Raw genomic sequence first — 22,011 nt, 5'->3', positions numbered from 1 at the left:
TGATCCGTCAGTTCCACCTCCGGGTCTGTGCCCCAGATTCAAAGCAGGGACGCAGAGAGGGGTGTTCAGAGCAGCACTATTCACGACAGCCAGAAGGTGGCAGCAACCCGAGCGTTCACCGTCAGATAAGTGGATGGACAGAAGGCGGTCTGACGTGGCGACAGTGTGGATGAACCTTGGGGACATTGTGCCGAGTGAAACGAGCCAGTCGGAAGCAGACTAATACGGTGCGATTGCACTTACACCAGGTCCCTGGAAGAGTCAAATTCACAGGGATGGACGGCACGGTGGCGGTTTGTGGCACTGGGGAGGGGACGAGGAGGTCCCGTGTGGTGGGGACGGAGTTTCCCTTTTGCACGATAAAGGGGTTCCGGAGACGGACCGTGGTGATGGCTATACAACAATGTGACTGCCACTGAACCAGACACTTAAAAGTGGCTAAGATGGTGAATTTTATGTTCCATGTATTTTACCACAGTTTAAAAAACCGAAAAAAAAAAAAAAAAAAGAAAGAAAACAATAGGGTAGGGGAAGTCAAAGGCGGAAGTGGGAAGTTAGTTGGGAGACATGTCAACAATACTGCTACTCTCTTCTCTTTGTTTAAATCCTCCCCCGAGGACGTGCTGATTGCTTTTTTAGAGAGGGGGGAAGGGAGGGAGAGAGAGAAAGACAGAGAGAGGAGGGAGATAAACACTGATGTGAGGGAGAAGCATCCATTCGTTGCCTTTCACACGTGCCCCGACTGGGGGCCGGGAGACCAAACCTATAACCTAGGCCCGTGCCCCGGCCTTTCGGTTTCCAGGACGACGCTCCAACCAGCTGAGCCACACCGGCCAGTGTGTGTTTCTTTCTTCTTAGTGTGTCTCGGTGGTGGACTCCCAGTAGTTCTGTCCCTCCCCACCCCACGGTGGGGGGTGGGGTCAGGAGGTAGAAGTTGTAGGTGATCTAGCCTTGGGGTTGAGAGAACATGGTAGGAGATGGGGAGACCCCCAGGATCAGAGCTGTGCTCTTATCAGCCAGAAGCCACTGCACGGAGCGCGGGAGGACGCTGATGGAAAGGGTCTCATTTTAAATGCGGAAGCCTAGGGGCAGCCAGAGGACATGTGCCGTATGTAACTCGTCCACCCACTGGGTGTGCGGTCACCTGCTGCTCCTCTTAATCATTGACCTCAAGACTGGATAACACTCTCTGAAGTCTTCGGATTTGGGTTTGCCACATTAGTGGGAGCTCAATACATTTAATATTTTTATGAACTTGAGGCGGCCTAATGCGATCTGTGGCATCCCATGACTCTTTCAACCCTGTGGACGCCAGAAGCCAGGATTTTCCCTCTTTTTCTGCACGCCAACTTTTTGTGTTTGGGGACAGCCCAGCGGAAGGTGGTTACTGTTTCTTCTGTGGTCTGTAACTTGCGTTACCTGCGTGGCTTGGATCTCAGGTTTGGGGTGTTTGCCGCCCTGTGTTCTGTCTCTTCCCCTTGAAGTAAGTCGTTTGTATTTTTTCCGGGTTCTTCCAAGTCAAACTATGGGCTCCCCCCCATAGGTATTTAATGCTCAGGAGGGAATGCTTTTCTTTATGCCAACTAATCAGAAATAGGAAGCTGGTGTGCTTTTTCCAGTTCAGCAAACCTCCCCGAATCTGCCAGCTGCAGAAGGGGGACTGCACAGCTTCTGTGCACAAGGAGGACTCACCTTTAAACGACTCGTCAGCAGAGCCGTCTGCTACCGGCAGGGCTAATTTATAAAATCTGGTCTCTCCTTTCTCTGCAGAAAGAAATCGCAGCCCTCCAAGCCAGGATGTCTGTGCTGGAAGCGAAAGATCAACAGCTGAGAAGGGAAATAGACTTGCAAGAGCAGCTTCTCCTTTGGCGGGGCTGCGACCTGAGTCCCCTGCTGGGCCGGCTGTCCCCTGGCGAGCTGCAGGAGGTCCGAGAGGCTGTGCAGGACACCTTGGCCTTAGCCAATCAGATCCCCCTCCCTGCAGGACCCCCCGAAAGCATAAGGAGGTACTGGTGATTTCCTAATTGATTTTGGACCGCTTGCCTCCTCGACCTGTTGTTCATGGAGTTGATTTTTTTGTCTGTCGTCCTGAGTATAAAATATTTCCCAAGCAGAGCTGCATTTTTCTTTCCCCAGGGGAATCACTATCAGTATTTTGAGCAGGGAAAGTCTCCATTGTGTGGGGCAGTCCTGAGCATGCGAGATATTTTACATCCTGGCCACCCAGCTCACCAAATGCCAGTGTCCCTCTGCATTGTATTAAATGCGCAACCCATTTCTCAATACCCCTTTCTTGGAGCTCAGTTGGGTAGAGATTCCGATGCCAACCTTTGCCGAGGATGGTCATCTGCAGGGAGGTGAGCTGGATCTCTGGCCAAGGGAGGGGCTGTCCATCAGGAGGGGGAGATTCAGCAATGACAGTGCCTTTAGCCAGAGGAAAGCGTGGTTATTAATGAGAGCTGGCATCTATCGGGGGCTTCCTGTGCACCAGGTGTGGTACTCCACTGTATGAGTAACTTCTATCGCGAAGTCCATGTTACAGATGAAGGAAAGGAAATTCATGAAGGTTAATACTTTGCCCAAAGTCCCAGTGGATTACAGGCAAAATGGACCCTTAAACTCCTGTGCGCTAATTCAGAGTCTTGTTTCTCGGCCACTTAATCTGGAATGGGAATTGTCCGTGTGTTCTGGGTGGTGGGCTGTCTACAAGATACCTTTCTACCTCTTGCCAATCAGGAGATTGTAATGTTATTTTGGGGAAAGACAGAACTTATGCTGACCCCGGTCTGCTCACAGGTGAGTTGTTCCAGAATGCACCTGCAGCTGGGCAGCAAGGGCTGGAAGGGCCGTGGCCGCAGAGCGTTGGGCGGGGAGGGAGTGTTCTGCTCAGTTATTATGCTGAAGAACGTACTCGACCAGACTCACCGATCAAGTCCGGGTTGAGAATGTGGACTCTGGGCTGGAATCCTCATTCAGCCACGTCCTAGCTGGGCACCACTTATTATCTGGGGCAGGGGGTGAGGATAATACTACCTACCTTGGAGGACTGTTACCTGGATGAAACAATTTAATACGAAGAAACATGTTATAACAGATGGTAGCAAGCACTTGGCTGTGCTTACTGCTGTTATTTTTATTATGGGGATGTCCCGAAGGCCTTCAAACTGTCTGTCCCAATGTGTCTCGGACTACTTAGTGGGTGACTGTCCCTTCCTACACATGCATCACATCCTCTCTGGCCCGTAATTGCAAGGCACAGATGCTGTTCTGCGAGTGGCCGAGGACTTCCTCCCACTCCCCTGCCAGCCCTAGGACTTCCCCGCAGAAACTGAACTCCGCGGCTGCTGCTCCTGGGGGCTGGGAGGAGCTTCGGGCTGTTGGCAGGTTTCAGCCGATGGAAACAAACCAGTGACCTTGGCCTGTGCTGCCCCTCCTGCATCTTTGAACGTGTCCTTGCACTATGGGCCTTGGCCTCTGTGGATCTTTCCTTCTCCTGCTTCCTTATCACCCTGTGGAAGTCATTCCACACACACACACTTACACATGTACATATATAACATATAGTACAAATGTTATATGGTATGTAGTTGTATGTAATATATGCTCTATAGTATACATTATATATAATGCATCTATATGATGAAGAGTGAATGTGTAAAGTTATGCTTATAAATGCAATACTTATATATGAGGATTAAAGAGCCTTTTGTGGCCCCCCTTCCAGCTGCACCCCATTTCATCTCTCCTTTCGCCCCTTGTAGCCCAGAGGTTCGTTAGCCTCCCCCCATCTCTCCCACCAGCTCTCTGAGGGAGGAAGTTAAGGCTGCTTAACTTAGAGCCCTTGGCAGCATTTCATAAAGCCTCTGAGTTTGGAGCTGAATCCCTGGGAGATTCCTGCAGGTGTGCCCTGTACCTGTACAGAGGGTACAGATGGCAGAGCGAGGGATTTCTCACAGGCACCCACGGTGTCCCGAGCGGCCTGGTGGGGTGCAGGGAAGCCCCTCCCTGCCCTGGAGTGGTGTAAGGTGGGTGGATGCAGGTTCTGTTCGGCCAGCTTCCTCTCTTCCTCATAGCTCGATGAGTTACGGTGCCGGTCTCTGCCGCTGTTTGTTACCAATGGGAAAAACAACCGTCCTTACTGTGGGTTTTCCGTGTAAGAAAGGAGACACATGTTTTCCAAGCTGGGTGGGCTGTGGATTCTGAGAAATGGAGCGTTTTGAAAGCAGATGCCGCGGAGTCTGTGAGCTTGGTCTGTGTTTTTTAACTAATTGTATACAATCCTATTAACTTACTTTTTGCCATGAGGAATTGGATAGCTTTTCGAAAATGCTGACCCGGGACATGTGTCCATAGGTGCCCTGTGCAGAATGCATCTTCTGTGCATCGATAGCTGTCATTTAAAAACAATGAGAACAATATCTTCTTAGGCCAGATGGAGAGATGCAGGCAATTGCAAAACAGGAAAATCTTGACGTCTTATGAAGACAGGCTGCTGGGACCAGTGTTGTGACAAAAATCCGGAGCTAGGACTACACAGCATCATAACTATTCTTACCGTGCTCCACAAAGATCACTGCTAGAGGCTGGCTGTGACCTCAGGATGCCGTCTGGGGAGAAGCCGCTTCTGATTCCACTCCGTTCAGTAACGTGCAAGATTGCCTGCTGTCCCCTGAGAGGGGACACAGGTCCCCTGGGGAGAACTGGCAGGCACCTGGTGGGAGTCAGATCAGTCCGCCGGGGTTCTACTGGCAGGGTGTGGGCAGAGGGGACCATGAAGGAGCATGGCCTGGTCCCAGGGGAACTGGAAGTTCTGTTCATGAAATGAAGTCGGAAATAGATGGTGCTCCAGGTCCTTTCTGGATCTAGGATACTTTGCATTTCCAGATTTTGTGGAAGAGGTTAAAATAAAACTGCTTACAAAAAATAACAGTAATACTGTTCCTAATAGCCTCCAAATCGGTGCCCCCGCAAAGTGCTCTGGGCCAGCTCTGTCCGTCCAGGGGCCTGGTGCCTGCATTCTTTCTTTCCTGCATGCGTCATTGCTGATGGCTAGCGTGCTACTAGCTCACGACCAGGACCGGACCTCGCGCCACAGCTGCTGTGCCTAGTTTGAGACTGGACTCACTCTCGCATCCCCCTGTTCCCTTTGGAAAATCGTTACTATGGGCAAAGAGAAAAGTGGACCAAACCACAACTTGGAGAAGGAAGGAAAGACCTGGAAAAGAAGGAGTTTGAAGCTCCCACCTGTTTGGGGAGAGATGCCACTCACCCCAAGGTACCAGGACCCCAACTTCTGTTTTTTGTTGAGAGTATTTAAGAAATTCCAGCGAGGAATCTCATCTTACATACGGATTCAAAAAAGACTTTGTTTTTGTCTAGAGTAAATTTACTATGATTTAAAACAAACAGAACAAATGAAGGTGAAAGAGTTGCTATGCATTTTTAAGTAATGTATTTTAACATTTTATACATTCGCTGTGCTTTGCTTTCTTCTGTGAGTTTACAACATGGGTCTGTTGTTATGATGGAGCTGGTTCTCCTTGCGAGCCCTGTAGTTTGTAGACTCACCCATTCCTCTGTCGTAACTTCGGTATCAGACGAGTTGTTCTCAGCCAGAGCCCGTGGGTTCTAAAGATGGCGATGATAATCCTCACATGGTTGTAGCCGGTTCTACTACTGCGGCCGCAGGTCAGCGCTCCGCATACGCGAGGCCACGTGGCTGATTAGAAGTTTTCCTTCTGGTCCATTTCTGTTTTTATTTTCTATTACTGTCCGTTCGAGAAGTGGTCTCCGCTTAATTTCCTTTCAATTTGGATGTCTTCTACAATCGTCTTTTTCCTTTCATCAAATGTTCCGATTCGGACGTACCCCAAGAACGTTCGCTGTTTGTAGATTGTGTTACTGTCCCTACTTTAACTTCTCCGGCATTAATTGAACGCGCCAGACGAAACAGCGCCTCACGCCTTGAGCTCAGGGGGAAAGCGGGTCCAGCAGGAGGTAGATCAGTTCTGCCCTCGGGGCCTTTTTCAAGGGATGCGGGGAACAGCTCAGATTGGCGATGCCCGCCCATGGCTTGCCGTGGATTCAGTTGTGCGGAGCATTCTTTTCCAGGCTGCTAAGGGGTGAGTCATCTGGCCTGTGCTGATTCCTAGGCCCAGCCAGAACCTCAGGCCGCTTTTAGGTCCTTGCAGCGGGCCCTGTGCGGACACGTGGGGGTTGTTCTGGGGAAGGTGTTCACCCGGGCAGCCACCCTCCTCACCACCTTGCACTTCCTTTTTGGCCCATTTCCTCAGCTCCTCTGTGAGTCCTAGTGGTCTTGGTGTTTGGATTCCTCATTCAGTTACTTGTTTAGAAACCTGGATTTTTTCCTGCTGCTCCTTCATCTTGTTCGCCAGTGGCCTATTTTTGCAACCTTGATCCAGTAGAATGTGTCATCTTTACGCACGGAAACGTTTTGGGAAAGGAAATTGACGACATTCCCCGGTGTGGGGAATCCGACTGATCCGTCCTCCGCTAGCAGATCTGGGGAGCGCCTGAGGGAGATGGAGGGGCCGGCGGTTGCTGTGTGCCTTCGCTGCGCTCGGCCGGTTCTCAGCCACATGGCAGGTAATTAAAGATGATTCAGAAAAGCATAATTAACCCAAAGTGGAAAGCAAAATCTTTTGGACCAACTTCATAGTTATAGAAATCACGCATGCGTAGAAATTTAGGAGAAATAGCATATGTTTAAAAAATTAGTATTAAACGGAAATGCAGGCGGTTCAGGGTGTTTCTTGAGAACACCCTGGATCAATGGGACATGACTTACTAAGTAGTTGGAACTAGGAAATCCCAAGTAGCCTTTGGGTCACTTAATAGAATAAGCCCGGAGGTGGGAGCATAGCCCCCTTGGGTTATAGCATTTGCCACTTTGAAGACACAGGAGTTCTGTGGAGAAAAACTCTGGAGCCTGAGAACTGACATCTTGTTTGAATGTCTAAGTACAGTTGGTTATGGCAGTAGTTGAAAGCGTGTAGCCCACTTGGTTACCGGCCTTTAGGAAAGACGAGAGCAGTAATTGATTTCTCACTGTACGCAGGAAGGCTTCCTCAGAGAACATGGGGCGGAGGGGGGCAGGGGAGGAGGTGTGATCTGAGCCGAAGGCCGCTGGTGGTTTTGACTCCTGCTCTCCTTTCTGCCTCGTTGGGTAACCGAAGTCTCTTGCAGAACAGACGTCAGCGAGTCAGAGTGTTTCGGGCACATGGCCCCAGTTTCAGTTTGGAAAGACCTTATGTGAGCGGCAGTGGAGGCTGTGGCTGGATGGACACTGGGAGCCCAGGGCCGGGCCCGGTGCCACGTTAACTGCGGCGAGAGCAAAGCTGTGATGGAACTGGACTAGTGCCGGCTGGGACCAGAACGTCGGGCAGAGTTTCTCGGTGGGGCAGGAGCCAGTGATGGTGTGTGTGTGTGTGTGTGTGCACGTGTGTGCGTGTGCTCCGACTGTCAGCAAATGTGGGGAATTCGGCAGACCCCGTGACTTCAGCCTCCTGCTGCTCTTTCTCGATCCAGGATCCTCAGCCCCAGGAAGCCTCTTTGTCTTTCTCTGTTCTCCTTTCTAGGAATGCTAATAGGAATCACTGGATGTATTTTATTAAAATGAGTTTGTACCCTTGGCAGTGGGGCTCAGTGGGTTGGGCGTTGTCCTGCAGACTGAGAGGTCACCGGTTCGATTCCTGCTAGGGCACATGCCTGGGGTGCAGGTTTGGTCCCTGGTCTGGGCTGGTCGATGGCCACTGGTCGATGTTTCTCTCTTACATTGATGTTTTTCTTCCTCTCTCTCTCCCTCCCTTCCCTTCTCGTTAGAACCAATGAAAGAAACTAACTAAATAAAAAGCGTTTGTGGTCTTATAAAATAGGACGTGTCAGGCTCAGTTTGCTGAGCTGGGCGGAGAAACTGGGCTAGAGCTCTGCCTGCTGGTGAGGGACTGTCGCCTGCCAGTTAAAGTCGCCCGCGTCCCCGAAATGCAGAGCGGGACCCGATGGGGATTTGCATCGGTAATGGGATCCAATCCAGGGAAAAGATCAAAGACTGATAGTCTCAGTGGTTCTCTGGCCCACTCTGCTTTGGTTCTTTGATTTCATCTCCTTTGATTGGGCCAGAGGAAGATGTCAAATGCGTTTACTTTCCCTAGTTATCAATTTTTGTGCTTTGCATTACTCTTAACTATTTCCTCACTCTCATAAATGTATGGTTATTTGTACGAATGAGTTACTAAATCATTATACTTCGTTCTCTGGAAAACGAAGATGAGCTAGCTGTGTGACGATCACCTGTGTGTGTGTGCCTGTCGTACTGTCATGCTGCGGTCCCACCACTGAACAGGACAGACGTCCCGTGCTGGGCCAAGGTGGCGAGGACGACCGGTGGAGGTGCCGGAGCTCCGCCTGTCCCAAGAGTTGGTGCCTCGGCTTTCCAGCCCGATGGCTTTCATCGCCACTTGGAATGGTGTGTTCCTCATAAGTACACGTGCCCTGTTGTGCCTGTATATGACCTTCTGAAGCCTGGGGGAATGCTCGTCACTTTTGGTGTCTCTGCCCCGTGTATGTCCTGCTGGTGACATGTGACATTATCAGCTGTGATAATGGGTCCAAGGAAGGGAAAAGGCCAGGGAGATAAAATCTTGCATTTCCTAAAGCTGTCTCTCCTGTCATTTTCTGAACCACCCGCCCCCAACAGAGGGTTAGAGGCGTGAGCAGTAATTGGCAGCGTTGTTAATGTGAACATATTCTTGTATTTCCCCTTTTAATTCAAGGCCCAAGTGGCACCTCTGCTGGGGTAGCTGTCGTTTTGTCCTTCATGTCATTTCTACTTTGCTTCTGTGACAGTCTCTCGTTCTTAAACTTATTTTCACTAAACAAGACACACATGGAATTGGGATGGAAGGAGGGCAAGGAAAAGTCTATTTGGAGGCAAAATTGATATTTTAAAATTTTCCATAGTTATTTTTCCCCCGAAATGGGACTCTCGCAGAGGCCACGTATACACAGGCCGGAAGCAGCTGCCTGCAGACGGCAGACTCTGCACAACTCGGTTCTGAGGGTGGGAAAACGCGCATTGCTTGGTGAAAGGGCAGCGATCGGCCTACATTTCTGCCTCAGTCAGTGACGTCATCTGGCACTTCCTATAACCTGTGTGTTTTTTAGGTTCTCTGCATCTCTACAAATAAATTACTATCAGTAAAAGACTTTTGGATATAGGACTGGAAGGTTCTTAGAAATAAGCTGGTCCACCTTGCTCACTGTGCGGGTGAGGAAACCGAGCTGCCATAGAAAGTGACTTGTTTGTCGGGTGGGAAGGCGGTGGCCTTCTCCGAGTGTCATTCACACTCCTGTCCAGCAGAGGCCATTTGATCTGCAGAGGCCCGCTCCTCCCTGGAGCTGGTGCGTGGCTGGCGTCCCGGTGTGAGTCTGATGTGGAGGGCGGTGGTGGCTGGAGGAAGCGCGACAAGCAGCAGGAGGACCTACAGGGTGAGGGGGTCTCTCTAAGGCTTGGACACGGCCTGCTCCACCCAGGCCCGAGGACCAGCCGAACTGCGGGGCTTGTCTTCCCTGGACCTGCCCTGCCCTGCTGGGTTTTACGCATGCACACTAGGCTTGTGCATCCGAGAAATATCTGCACCTTCCAAACAGCCACCGCTGGGGCACCGCTTGGGCCTGGGGCTCTGCTCACAGCAGTGCGTCCCACCCTCTGCGGCTGGCCCGAGACAAGGCCCTGGAAGGAGGCAGGGTCCCAGCCATTTGGGAGGCACTCCGGTCTTGGCTGCCTGGACCCACTCTGGGTGGGGAAGTGTCTTTGGCCCCACAGATGCTTTACCTGAGAGTAAGGAGGGCCAGGTGTGGAGGTCAGGGCCGACCTCCAATGCCTGCATCCATGGTGGCATTGGAGGTGTTGCTAAGAGAGGGTGCAATTCACATTTGTCCCAAGGCTTTTGGGTTGTGCTCCCGAAGCAATAGCTTCTGGAGAAACCAGGAGCACACAGTGGTGAGTTGCTGTTTGATGATGGGGCACAGGGTTCTCTAACCAAATGGACACCTGGTGCCGCGTGGTGTTTCTGAGGAAGGTTAGCAAGATGCTTGTGTGCAGCTGCCGGTCCTGAACTCCCCGAGGTGGCTCTCTGGCTCCGCCCATCCTGGAGGAGGGTCCATCCAGTAACCCTGCTTTAGCTTGATATTTCTATAAAGCCATCATGTCCGCATAAGGTCCCGTTCTGAGGCCACCAGCACAGAGAAAAGAGCTGGAGGGGACACAGCCCCAGGCCAGGACCACCTGTCACTCATGTGCTTTCTCTGTAGCCCCTTCTCATCAGGTGTCTCAGCCTGCCCAGGCTTCATTTGTTGAGGGTCAGTTTTGTTCGTGTGATTTTAACATTGGTTGGTGAGTGAAGAATAATGTGCATTTGTAGGTAAGCATACTTATTATAGTGAATATTTTACACAGTTCTAAAATAAAATTCTAAAGCTCAGTCTGGACACTGATGGCGTCTGCCATGTAAGGACACAGCTTCCGGGGGTGGGCGGGCTAGTTTCGTGTTTGGAGACCAGACCACCAGACTGCCTGCCTGGTGGCCACCGACCCATTCACCAGCCGGTGACACCGGGGAAGTGGCTCAGATCCCTCTTGGACTGAGTGTTCTTGTCTCAAACTCCAGAAATTCATAGTCAGGAGAATTTAAAATGCTAATCTGTGTAAGGAACACAGAAGTGTGCCTGGTACCCACTCAATAAATGTTTGACACTGTTATTCCCAGGGAGGCTGCTTTGAACGAAGATACTCGTTTGAGTAATTGGGGCTGGTGTGTATGTTAAAACACTGCCCATTTGTGGAGACAGTTTGTGTGTTTGTAGGGCACAGTGTACTTTGATCTGGGGCAGCAGTTCTTATTTGTCCTAACAGTCATGAAAACTGGAAAGAAACACAGGGATTAGTTTTGATCATTGAAACACGTGGGACTTTTTTTTTATGAACATTCAGCTCATCTGATGGGTGGTTTCCAAGTTGTATTTCTGCTCCCGGAATCCTGTTCGGGGGCCACAGTGTGTTGGAGGTCGCACGGAGGGTTTGGGGTCCCTGTGACATCGTTCCGCCCTGAGCCAGATACCCCACCTGACCCAGAACAGATCCCCTGTTATGTATTGTACAAAATGCAGTTCTGGGCAAAATTTTGTTTAAAGGAGTTCTGCTACTAAAAATAGCTGGAAAACCACTGGCGTGGTGTGTAAATTATCCCTATTGTGCTCCACCCCCACCCCTGCTCTCATTCCGTGTCTGCCCCAGGGACCCAACTGTGTTCCTGTTAGCCCATGAAAACCATAATGAGGCAGGTAAATCTGCAGCAAAAAGTAGCATGGCATAAATTAAATCAATTAGATATAAATCAGATCACATACAAAACAACGCATTCAATTACCTGCCTCGCTGCCTCGCCGCTGAAACATGGATCTTGCAGAGCAGACCGATTTTCCTTCTGGGGAAGGGCCGCAGCCGAGCCCAGAGGCCCGGGAGTCCTGTCGGCCTCGGAAGGCAGTGCTTGGCCCGTTGAGTGTTGGGTAAAGATGCCGCCACGCTGGTCAGCTAAGTTTCTAGGGTCAGCGAGTGGACCCACTGCCCATCCGTCTTAATTGTTAGTGGCTGAACTCATCTTTGTGTGTGGCTGGGAGCAGCTATTTTTGAGAGACTATGAAATGCTCATACGGAATCAATTTTGTGGTGAGCCATTTGCTGAGGTTACCGGTTGGACGGATTCCCACGGGCCTGGCAAGGCTTTCGGTCTGGAGAGCAGACGGCAGGGGCCCGTGCGGCACCGGTGCAGGCCCGTCCCCGGCTCCTCTGCCCTTCCCCCCCCAGCGTCTCCGGGGGCGTGGTCTGCTGCCACTCCCCCTGTTCACAGCCCCTCAGACTCACCTCTCTCCAGAAGAGCCAGTCTCTGTCCGGCCGGTGTCTGGGATTCTCGGGGTGGGATTCCTCCAGCTGTTGCCCACTGTCCCAGTTGAGCACATGGGTTTTTGTCACCTCGTGGCTCCTGGTTTCCGGAAACTCTGCTGCCACAAGCCCTGCCGTTGCTCACCTCTCCCCTCCTGCGTCCGGCTGACGTCAGTTCGACGGGGACACCCCCCTCTGTAGAATGCAGGCCTGCAGCGGGAGGGCGTTGGTTAGAGTGGACCCACACCGGTGTGGGGGCGTTTGCGATCGAAGCGAGGTTGCTTGTGCTCAGAAGTCACAGGCTGGTGCAGGTGGCCGTATTCAAAGCCAGTTCTTACAGTTGATGACGGGCAATCTGTTTTTTGCAACCCCTGCCATAGGCCGACCCCTCCCCCCAGCACTTACCCCAGAAGACCTGGCCTCCCCTTGGTCCGTTAGACCGAGGGGCCGCTGCTTTTCTGGCACCTGCAGCTTCTTTCCAGTTTGAGCGCCCGTTCGGTGGCCGTGGAGGCAAGAACCATGTCTTTGTGCTCATGTTCCTGACTTACTAGGTGACCACGGAAATCAGAGGGGTCGTGACCTTGTGGATGGACACACGAGTGACCGCCCCGGGTCAGATGCCCTCGCTGCTCTGCAGCGGCAGGCAGTTGGCGGCCCAGTCCGCCCTCCCCTCCCCGCCCTCCCCCGCTCTCTGCAGGCCCCGGGACCTCACCGTCCGGTTTCGGCTGAAGGCGCCTGCTGACTCGTCCCATCAGCACTCCCCGCTCTAAATCATGTGTCAGGGCCACCTACTCCAGAAAAACTCGTTTCCGCCTTGCTGCTTTCCTGCTCCAAAATGGAACGGATTCCCATTAACTGTGGGATGAAGCTCAGAACCCTTCCCTGGCCTTCAGAACTGACCATGGACTGTCCTTGGTGTTCCTCTAAAAGTGATTTCAGTGGTAAACATTCCAAACACAATGGACGACAACAGGATCTCATTTATCGCCCTCCCCGCCACCCGAGGTTTAACAACCATTAGCTGCTCCCCATTTAGTTTTCCAAGGAAGTACACATTGTAGATGCAGAAGGACCCCCTACTCCTGTCCTTTCCACCCCCTTCTCTATGAGAAGTTGTCACCCCCTCCCTGTTTCACGTCATCTCTCCCCATTGACTGTGAGCCATTTGGTGCAGCTGCGTTCGTCGCCTTCCAGAAGTTTCATTCTTCCCCCTTCTTCCTTTGAGGCCCAGTTCTTTCCACCTCTCCCAGTAGCTTTCCCATCAGCCCCATAGTTTCTAAATCGCTGCGTAAGTTGTCATCTCCATCACCCACCCGGGGACAACAGTCTGCCTGCGACACTTGTTACGCAGCAGTCTGAGCCAAGCGATGGTTGTCTCTTTTCCTAAGAGTGATGCTTTCGTCCTGCCTTGTGTTCTACGGAGGGTCTGCATGGGCTCTTCTCCATTAGGTAACCATGCTGAGGAAACCTGAGTCGTTTCGTTTGCTCATTCGTTCAACAGATACTGACTGAGTGCCTGCTTCCGGGCCCCAGGAACTGTCTTAAACACTGAGGACGCAGTAGTTAATACAATAGACAGTTGCCGCACTTGTGGAACTTACATTCCAAGGGTGGGGGAGAAGTTACACGAATAAGTGAATATGTCGAGGTGACTAGTGCCACGGGGAGGAAGAGGCAGGGGAAGCCTGAAGACAGGGGAACTCCGTTTTAGGTGTGCTTTACACGTAGACACACGTGCCCCCGGTGCGGCTGGAACAGGAGGTGCTCCGCACAAATGTGTGGGCGGCACCGTGTACCTGCCCCGAGAGATCAACTTCATTGCCTGCCTGCCAGACGCCGCCCTGGGTAGACTGCCGTTTTTGGAAGGTGGTTACAGGAATGTCGACTCGAGTCCTTTGTCGCCAGGAGCACATCGCGGTCGTTCCTTCGCCCTTTCAGTAGACGTGCCCTTGGAAGCAACAACAGGCTTTAATATTGGCCTAAGTGGGGCCCTGTTAGGGGTCAGTCTGCTTCCTGGCAGCTTATCAACTCCATGGTCAAGTGGAGCCAGTGTGTGGCATCGTCTTTCCTGCTGTTCTTCAGCCACTGGATGGACACAGGTCCAGTGTTCCCCAGGGTTCTTATGTGGGGTGGAATTGAACTGTGGTACCAAGAAGACCAATGTCCTCTCTCTAATTCTTCCAGCCTCCAGGAAAGGGTAAAACCGCTCGCCCTGTCGCTGAAAGAGATCACTGCGAAGGTAAGTACGCCCATTTTCTAGGCAAATCTCTGAAGTTGTCTTCTGACTTCATTTCACCTTTGGCTCAGAGAACGTGTGGGCTCTGGAAGGAATGCAGACTTTGCAAAACCATTCATCCTGCAGCGAAGCGCTGAGCCAGAGGGCTAGGGCCCGGGTGGCTCCCATGTGCAGGGCCTGGCTCGAGGTCCTGCTGGAACCCATGGCGTGGCCTATGCTTCAGAGGGAGCGGTCACTGAGGGGGAAGGACAGTGAGCACTGCTGTGCACAGCCGAATAAATGCCTTCGCTCAGCAAGCCTTTCGGGATGGGATCGTCGTGGGAAATCTGTACTTTTCCTTCCTGGAGGGCGGGGTTCCGGTTCCTCACATCCGGAAATGGGGTAGCAGGTGTTGTTTTATAAAAGCTTTCACATTGAGTTCAGAGTCTCTTTGCCCATTTCACCTGCCGGTTACATGCCACTTCAGGCTTGGTCTGTGTAGGAACAGAAGAGGTCTTCACCACACCCTAGGAAAGCAGTCAGCCCAGCTGCACAGCTGTGTCCTGGTTGGTTAGGACGACCACAGTTTGCAGAACAGAGCCTTCCCTGTAGACATGGGCATGCCCAGCCGAGTGAGCCACACACTGTGAAGGGGGAGCCCTTACTCTCTGGAGCTGTCCCTGAACATGGGGCGGAGAGCAGGGTGTGAATCATGGAGTGTTTGCATTGGGCCTGGGAGCCAGGGGTGGTTGTATGATGGTCGCAAGGCAAAAAGAACAGGTTTCTGAGCAGAGAATGAAGCAGGTGAGGGTCCTCTGGCCTGGAAGGAAATCTCCTTTGCTCTCAGTGCCCAGGGAAGGAGGCCAGGAGGACCTGCCGTGGGGCACACGGCTAAGCCGAGATCGGGGCTGAGTTGTTGGCAAAAGTCTCCAGGTTACTCTGGTCCTTCTCCCAGTTGCTGTGTCTAATTCATTTCTGAAAATGGCATTAAATGATTTTGCCAAAAACCACACCACACCACAGCAGTTTGATGAGCTGTTGTGGGGAAATGACAGCCTCCTGTTAGGGTATTCAGTCTTGTCCACGCAACGGCCTTGGGCCCAGGGCCCCGGATCCTGGAGGAGAAGGTCCCAGGAATGTCGGCCCAGAGAAGGGCTGGAGGGGCCTGCCTGAGTCCCCAGGCAGAGCCCTGGTAAAGGGCTTTTCTCTTGGGCTCCCCGCCGAGCGGGGCTGAGCCCTCCCTGGCCCCACCGGGGCCAGCCTGATGGACAGGAAGGACAGGGGAGGCCGACTGGCTTTACCAGTTTTGTCATGTGAAGCAGGAGCGGAGGCATGAGAAAGCAGACCTGAACTTCCGCCTACACAGTCACGGCGAGGTCACTCTCTAGTATCCACGCCCTGTCAGCATCTGCCACTGCCACCTCCGAGGAGCCCAGGGAGGTAGAGATGGGCAGGTGGCAGAAGCACCCTTTCCCCTGTGTTTCTGGGACTTAGGCATGGCCTCCCGCGCCCATTAAAGCTGCTGGGTTTGCCCCAGCGCCGGAAGTGGCTAGCTCTGTGCACACGCCTTCTATGACGCACTTGCAAAGCCTCTAATTCCCTTGCTTTTCCATACGATCAAGGAACTCACGTCTAAGATTAGAATGTAAAAGCTCCATTGATGGTGAGTTCCCGAGGGTCCAATTTTATTTGGAAATAAAAAGGAGATTCACATTTTTGGTGCGTGTGTGTGTACAGGTGGGTTTGTATGCAGGCAGATATGTGTGTGGTGAGGGGCATCATTAGTCTACAGAGAATTGAAACAAAACTACCCGGTCACACAAAATAACTTTCTTTCTGCTTTGGACTTGACCGACTGGTGACCTGGGGGTGGAAGTCACAGCTGGGCAGAGTTTTCTTGACTCAGTGGATTAGAGTCAGAGAGATGACGACCTTTTGATTCCTCCCTCAAAGGGGGACAGGACCTTCTCTGCACCCATTGTGTTTCTTCTATCCTTATGGGTTCCCCAAACCAAAGGTAATTAGGGGATAAACGAGATGGAAGAGATAGTTGGAAATAGATGGGATATCTGGAGAGTGGTAGCTATTAGATTATATCCAGCAGTGCCTGGAAGAATGTACTTTGCAATTGAAAAAGCTTCAGAGAGCTGGTTTCTTATTAACAGTGACAGCCCAAAGGATAGATTTGCTCCACAAAGGGGAAACTGGCCCAGTTGCGATGAACAGACACTGCTAACTTAAAATCAGACATATCGGACATTCACTGGATGAGATGGAGGGGTGATGGAGGGGCTGGTGCTGTGGGGGTAACAGAAATGTCCTCGGGCTTCGATGACTTTGTTAGATGCAGGGAAGGGGGCGTGTCAGTCATCAGGTGTGGAGGTCGGCCTGAGACTCTGCTCTGGGGGGACAGTGACCGAGCACCTTCCGTTTAACTCCCAGTGCTGGCACCCCGACAAACCCCAGGACCGCTGATGCCCTGGCCATGTGGGTGCTTGGCTCTGCTGGTGCGGCTTTGTCACCGCGGCCACACGCTGTGGCTGTCATCTGGAGAGAGCGTTTCATGAAGAGGTTTGGGTACTTACAGCTGGAAAAGACCCCGTTCGAGGCCGTAGGAGAAGTGCTAGAAGGTTTGAGGCCGCATGGTGAGCTCTGCCTGGAGTCCAAGAGCAATCTCAATTTCAGTCTGAGATAAGCGAAACGTTTCAAGTGGATGGTATCCAGTGAGAGTTAGGTTCTTACTAAATTTTATATTTTCTCTGGGCTCTGTGCGCCAAAATGGGTTAATTTTAGTCGTTGAATGGAATCTTGTATTTTCAGCAAGAGGGAGCACCCTCTTTGCAGGTCACCCTCCATCGTCCCGTTGTTACCATCCAGTTGTGCCATGTGCCTCTGTTGAACTGGAAGTTTTTCCAAGTAGCACATTAATCTGAGTATTGACATGAATTGGACACAAAGTTTTTGTCTGAAACAGAAAAGAAAAATTTGTGGTATTTTTATTTCAAACAAAATAAAAGACAACCTAAGACATTTGGGGAAAAAAGAAACTGAGATTTTAAACTTTTTTTTTCAAAGATTTTATTTATTTATCTCTGAGAGAGGAAGGGAAGGAGAGAAGGAGAGAAACATCAATGTGTGGTTGCCTTTTGTGCCTCCCCTGCTGGAAACTGACCTGCAGGGAACTGGCCTGCAACCCAGGCATGTGCCCTGACTGGGAATCGAACTGTGATCGTGTGTTCACAGGCCTGCGCTCAATCCACTGAGCTATGCCAGCCAGGGCTAAATGATTGTTACTTAAAACAAAAAACAAAGAAAAATGTGCAAAGTATTTAGAGTATCCTGGAAAAATAAATGATAAAATTTGCAAATCTCCCTGAACTCTACTTGTCATTTTTCAAATCAACTCGCCAGCAAGTACTTGCCCCCCAGGGTCCACCAGACAGCGTCTCCCGGGACTCCGTGGGGCCTGCCACACTGCCCTTCCTCTCAGGGCTGTGCCCCTTTCCCCACTGCCTCCCGCATGCCAGACACGGGACAGAGCTCGCGTGTCCATGCTCGCGTGGAGCTTGTGCCCCGGCAGAGAGAGACGAGAGGAATGATAAAGGAATAAGAACAACTAATGTGTCAGCTGGAGAGGAAGCCATGGAAAAACATGAAGCAGAGTAAAGGCAGGAGGAGAGGGAGGGGTGCTGGTTGTTTTTTCATCCTCACCTAAGGATATATTTTTGTTCAAGTAATGTTAGGGGGAGTGGGGGAGAGAGAGAGAGAAATATCTATGTGAGAGAGAAACATTGATCTGTTGCTTCCCTTACATGCCCTGGGGATTCAACCTGCAACCTAGGCATGTGCCCTGACCAGGAATCAAACCCACAACCTTGTGGTGTATGGGACGATGCTCCAACCAACTGAAGCACCCTGCCAGGGATTGGTGTTGCTTTCGGTAGGCAGTCAGCCAGGCCTTGCTTCCCAGGGGATGTGTGAGCAGAGCCCTGAGGGGTGTCAGTGGGCTGAGCCGCCTGGGGCAAGAGTATTTCAGTAGGAAGGAGTCAGTGCAAAGGCCCTGAGGAGGGCGGGCAGAGTGGTGGTGGTGGTGCTTTTGTGTGTGGGTGTCCTGGAGGGTATGCTGGGAGTTTGCCAGTGCTGGCTTTATTTTGCTCCTCCCTCCTGCCTCCCTTCCTCCCTGCATCGCTTGCTTTTTGAGAACTCTCTTCCAATTACTCTATCGCCCCTTTGAGTACTTACAAACCCAGAATCTCCGACCTGGCTGCTCCGTCGCCTTCTGATTTTTGCCACGACGATTCATGGCTGTTGGTCTCCCTCCAGGTGTGCAGGACCGAGAGGCTGTGCGGCACTCTCAGGAAGAAAGTTCACGAAATTGAAACCCAGCTACCGGCGCTGCTTGAAGCCAAAATGCTCGCCGTATCAGGTAACTGGAAATAGAGCAGACATCGAAGCTGTTGAAATGGACCGATGACCACCACTGTCCATGTTTTGTCCTCGATGGACATTCTGCCTGTGATTTATGTCACACGCACACACACTGCAGAGCTTTTGAGGGGAGTGTCACTAAAACCCACGGTCTCCTTATAAAGGGACGGGTAAGGCTCTGAAATATGCATCCGCACATCTGTGAAGGTGCCCTGTTTTGGACTTCCACTTCCTGTCCCTCGACGACTTTAAAACTAGACGCACTGCGTGCGCCCCATCATGCTAGCCGGTGTCTCTGGAGCGTTATGAATCTCTAGATGCTCAGTGAGGATTGCTGGGTGTGGCGGACCCCTTCTTATAAGGGGGAGGAGCGGTAACATGAGACAAAGTGAGGCACCCAGCCTGACAATCTAGTCACACATTATAGCTTTTTGAAGATTCTCAACAGATCGCAATCCCTCCCCCCTCTGGCAGTTATTAAGGGATACATCACTCCGTTAATTGGGGGGTTGAAAACAGGAGTTTCTGAAAATAGCATCTCACCCTATCATTTGGAGAGCACTTTTAAACATTCTGCTGTGTTGTTTTATTTTATTTGCACAACAGCTACATTATTAGCTTGGTGGGAGAGATCGGGGATCTCAAGGGGCAGAGGGGGAGACTGGGGCCCTGGGCTATGCCCTCGGGCTGAGGTCACTCCGTTACTAAGAGGTGGCAGATCGGGGCCAGGGTCCGGGGGTGACACGGGGACATGTAGCCCACCTGTGTGCTGACATCCTCAAGTACACTTCGAGTTTTATAGGCTGAAGGAATGTACAACTCATCAGCTTCAGACGAATCATAAAAACTTAGCAGAAAGGTATAATAATTACATGTATGGGTTTTAAATGGCATTTTAAGAAGCAATACAATAATTGGCAGCTTCTGCTCTTCAGGTCATTAAACAAGTAGTGTTGGCAGCTAACGAGCAATCGAGTTCCGGGCGCAGTCATGTGGATTATTTACAACCAGGAGAACATCGAAATGGGAACAGGGGGGCTTGGCTCTTAACAGCTTCTCGTGCCATTTACTTGGAATTATGGCCTCATTTGCAGAGAGAAAAAAAAAAGAAGCGTGAACACAGTCTTGCCTCTGAGCGAGGGCTTTGCCTTTCTCCATTGATACATCTTTCCCAGGCATACAGGTGGCTGTGTCTCCATTAAGCCCAAGGGAGGAGATACATCATCCAGGCAGCAGAAACAGCCTTCTCTCAAATGTGAATAATCTCTTTTTAGAGCCCCAGGAAAAAATTCCTAGGCTGGCGTATCGCGTGTGGGGCCTGGGTTTTCTGTTTAGTTCTTCCATCAGCGGGGGAAGTTGGGGAGTCCCGAGGTCACCGGACTGGGAGCTCAGCTCTCCACCTCCCTACTTCTGGATTTCTCCTCGGCCCTCGGGGACGGGTCTCCCAATTCACGGCCAGATCCCCAGGGGTGGGGCTGGGGCAGGGTGGTCAACGTGCTCCTGCAGCCTCTGCACACATCGTGATTTCCGTTTCCTTTTGAGCTACACGCCCCAGCAGGGAGGGCCTGCATTAGCCCCTACAGAACGGCAAAGCCTCACTCATTAGACGGAAGCCATGAGGACAGGCCTCCCTGAGGGGCAGCCTTTTCTCTGTCTGGGGCTGTCTTGTGAATGCGGAAGGCCGTGCCCTTGGCATTCTTCAAAGCCTCAGTGAATGCAGAAGATCTTAAAGGATGCCCTTGAGACTGTACAGGGCCTTTTGTCTGTCTGTCTGTCTGAAAGTTTCTACAATTCATCACCCCCACTGCCCCCATCCTAGATTTGGTCAATGGAATGGGGTCTTTTCTTAATTTGAGAATCATTGGCGATCTGCAGAAACTAAGAGTGAAAAATAGCTTTATTTTATTTTATTTTTTTAAGATTTATTTATGAGGGGAAGGAGGGGAGGGGGGAGTGAGTTAAACTCAGCAAGTCCTAGCTTCTTCATATTGAACAGGGTATTCTCTATTCCTCTCTCTTCCCTTACATTTTATCAGAGGCAGCGACCAGAAGCCAGTGGGCACATCCGTACTCTGCCTGGAATCTCTGGCTACACGATGAACTTCATCAAGAACTCTTTTCTCGACGACCTCGGTTGATTATGTTTCCAGACTTTCTGTCACTGCATTACTTGGGCCCCCTTCCATCCAGCTTCCAGGGGTGTTTTTCTTGCTTCCCTTCCAGCCTTCACGGAGGCTGTTCAGCTTCTACCTGGTCCCAGTGCCAATGCCTGGGATTTACGGGGTTTGTTCCAGCAGCACTGCACTCTCGGATACCAGGCTCTGTTCACATTACCGATTGCTGCATGGCAGACCGACCTCAAGACTTAGTGACTTAAAATACCACTAGTCATTTATTTTGTCCATGGATGTGCAACCAGGCAGGGATGGCTCGGGCGGCTTGACTGGGGCTGGAGAATCCACTTCCAAGGTCATGTGCAAGTCTGGCTGGCAGGTTGGTCTGTGTGTTGGTTCCCGTCCCTGCCAGCCTCACTGTTCCAGCTTGGCTTCCTCATAGCAGGGCTGCTAAGTTCTAAGAGCATCCCAAGACTCAGGAAATGGAAGTTTCTTATTCGTGAAGGCCTTGATGCATAAACAGGCACGTGTCTCTGTTAGAGTGGGATCAGTTCCCCCCAAGGTTATCTTGAAACAACAAGCATTTGTTATTTCACATGGGTCCTGAGGGTGACGGATCCAGAAGCAGCGTTGGGGGTAACTCCAGCTCAGGGCCGTGTGAGGTCGCTGTCATGATGTGGGGTGGGGCTTCGGTCGTCTTCCCAGCTCCCTCCCCTGGCCCTGCCATTGGGCCACTCATGGCATGGCAGCTGATGTCCCCAGACCAAGTGATCTGAGAGTGAAAGCACAGGACAGAAGGCACCGTGCCTTGTTGGGACTCAGTTTCCAAAATGAGTGGGAGGAGATATGGCCAGGAGGAGACCCCTTAGCCCGCCGTCACTTACTGCTGAAGGTTCTGGCTAATGAACTGGTAGCAAAAGGACCGTGGTGGCATCTACTTCCCTTATGACAAGGTGGCTTTGGCCCCACGTGACTGTGCAGCCTCCTGCCCACTGAACTAGGGTGGACTACTCCTTGATGGTAAGGATTCCTTTGTCCGTCTGGTTTTCGGGGTGGAGTTCAAAGGCAGAGTCCTGCTGAGTCCTCCCCCCAGGCCAGTTGTTAACCTTAGCCCTGGAGGTCTGCCCACGGTCCTGGCTGGTTCCGCCCAGTAAGATGAGCCAAGGAGGAGAAGTGTGTCTCCCCGAGGCCTGCAGCAGGTCTGATCCAACTGCCCCCTTCAGGCCCTTTGCCCCTGGCCTCACCTTGGGTTTTCTGGGTCAAGGTCAAGAGGCCTCTTTCCACAGAAGGCTGCC

At 51.7% G+C, this 22,011-nt stretch overlaps 1 protein-coding gene across 1 annotated transcript in view; it reads left to right on the top strand.

The window, feature by feature from the left end:
• The window catches only part of DISC1 (DISC1 scaffold protein), a 242,247-nt gene that overhangs the window by 76,867 nt on the left and 143,369 nt on the right, over nucleotides 1-22,011 (top strand). Inside the window, exons 6-8 of the mRNA XM_053667294.1 lie at nucleotides 1,771-2,006; nucleotides 14,144-14,198; nucleotides 18,498-18,600. Of these exons, the coding sequence (XP_053523269.1) occupies nucleotides 1,771-2,006; nucleotides 14,144-14,198; nucleotides 18,498-18,600 (394 nt within the window). The remainder of the gene's footprint in view (nucleotides 1-1,770; nucleotides 2,007-14,143; nucleotides 14,199-18,497; nucleotides 18,601-22,011) is intronic.

The sequence above is a fragment of the Artibeus jamaicensis genome, unplaced genomic scaffold (assembly GCF_021234435.1).
Source record: "Artibeus jamaicensis isolate MK-2021 breed Jamaican fruit bat unplaced genomic scaffold, CSHL_Jam_final contig_467, whole genome shotgun sequence".
Classification (NCBI taxonomy): Eukaryota; Metazoa; Chordata; class Mammalia; order Chiroptera; family Phyllostomidae; genus Artibeus; species Artibeus jamaicensis.
This window is presented reverse-complemented; position numbering and strand designations above follow the sequence as displayed.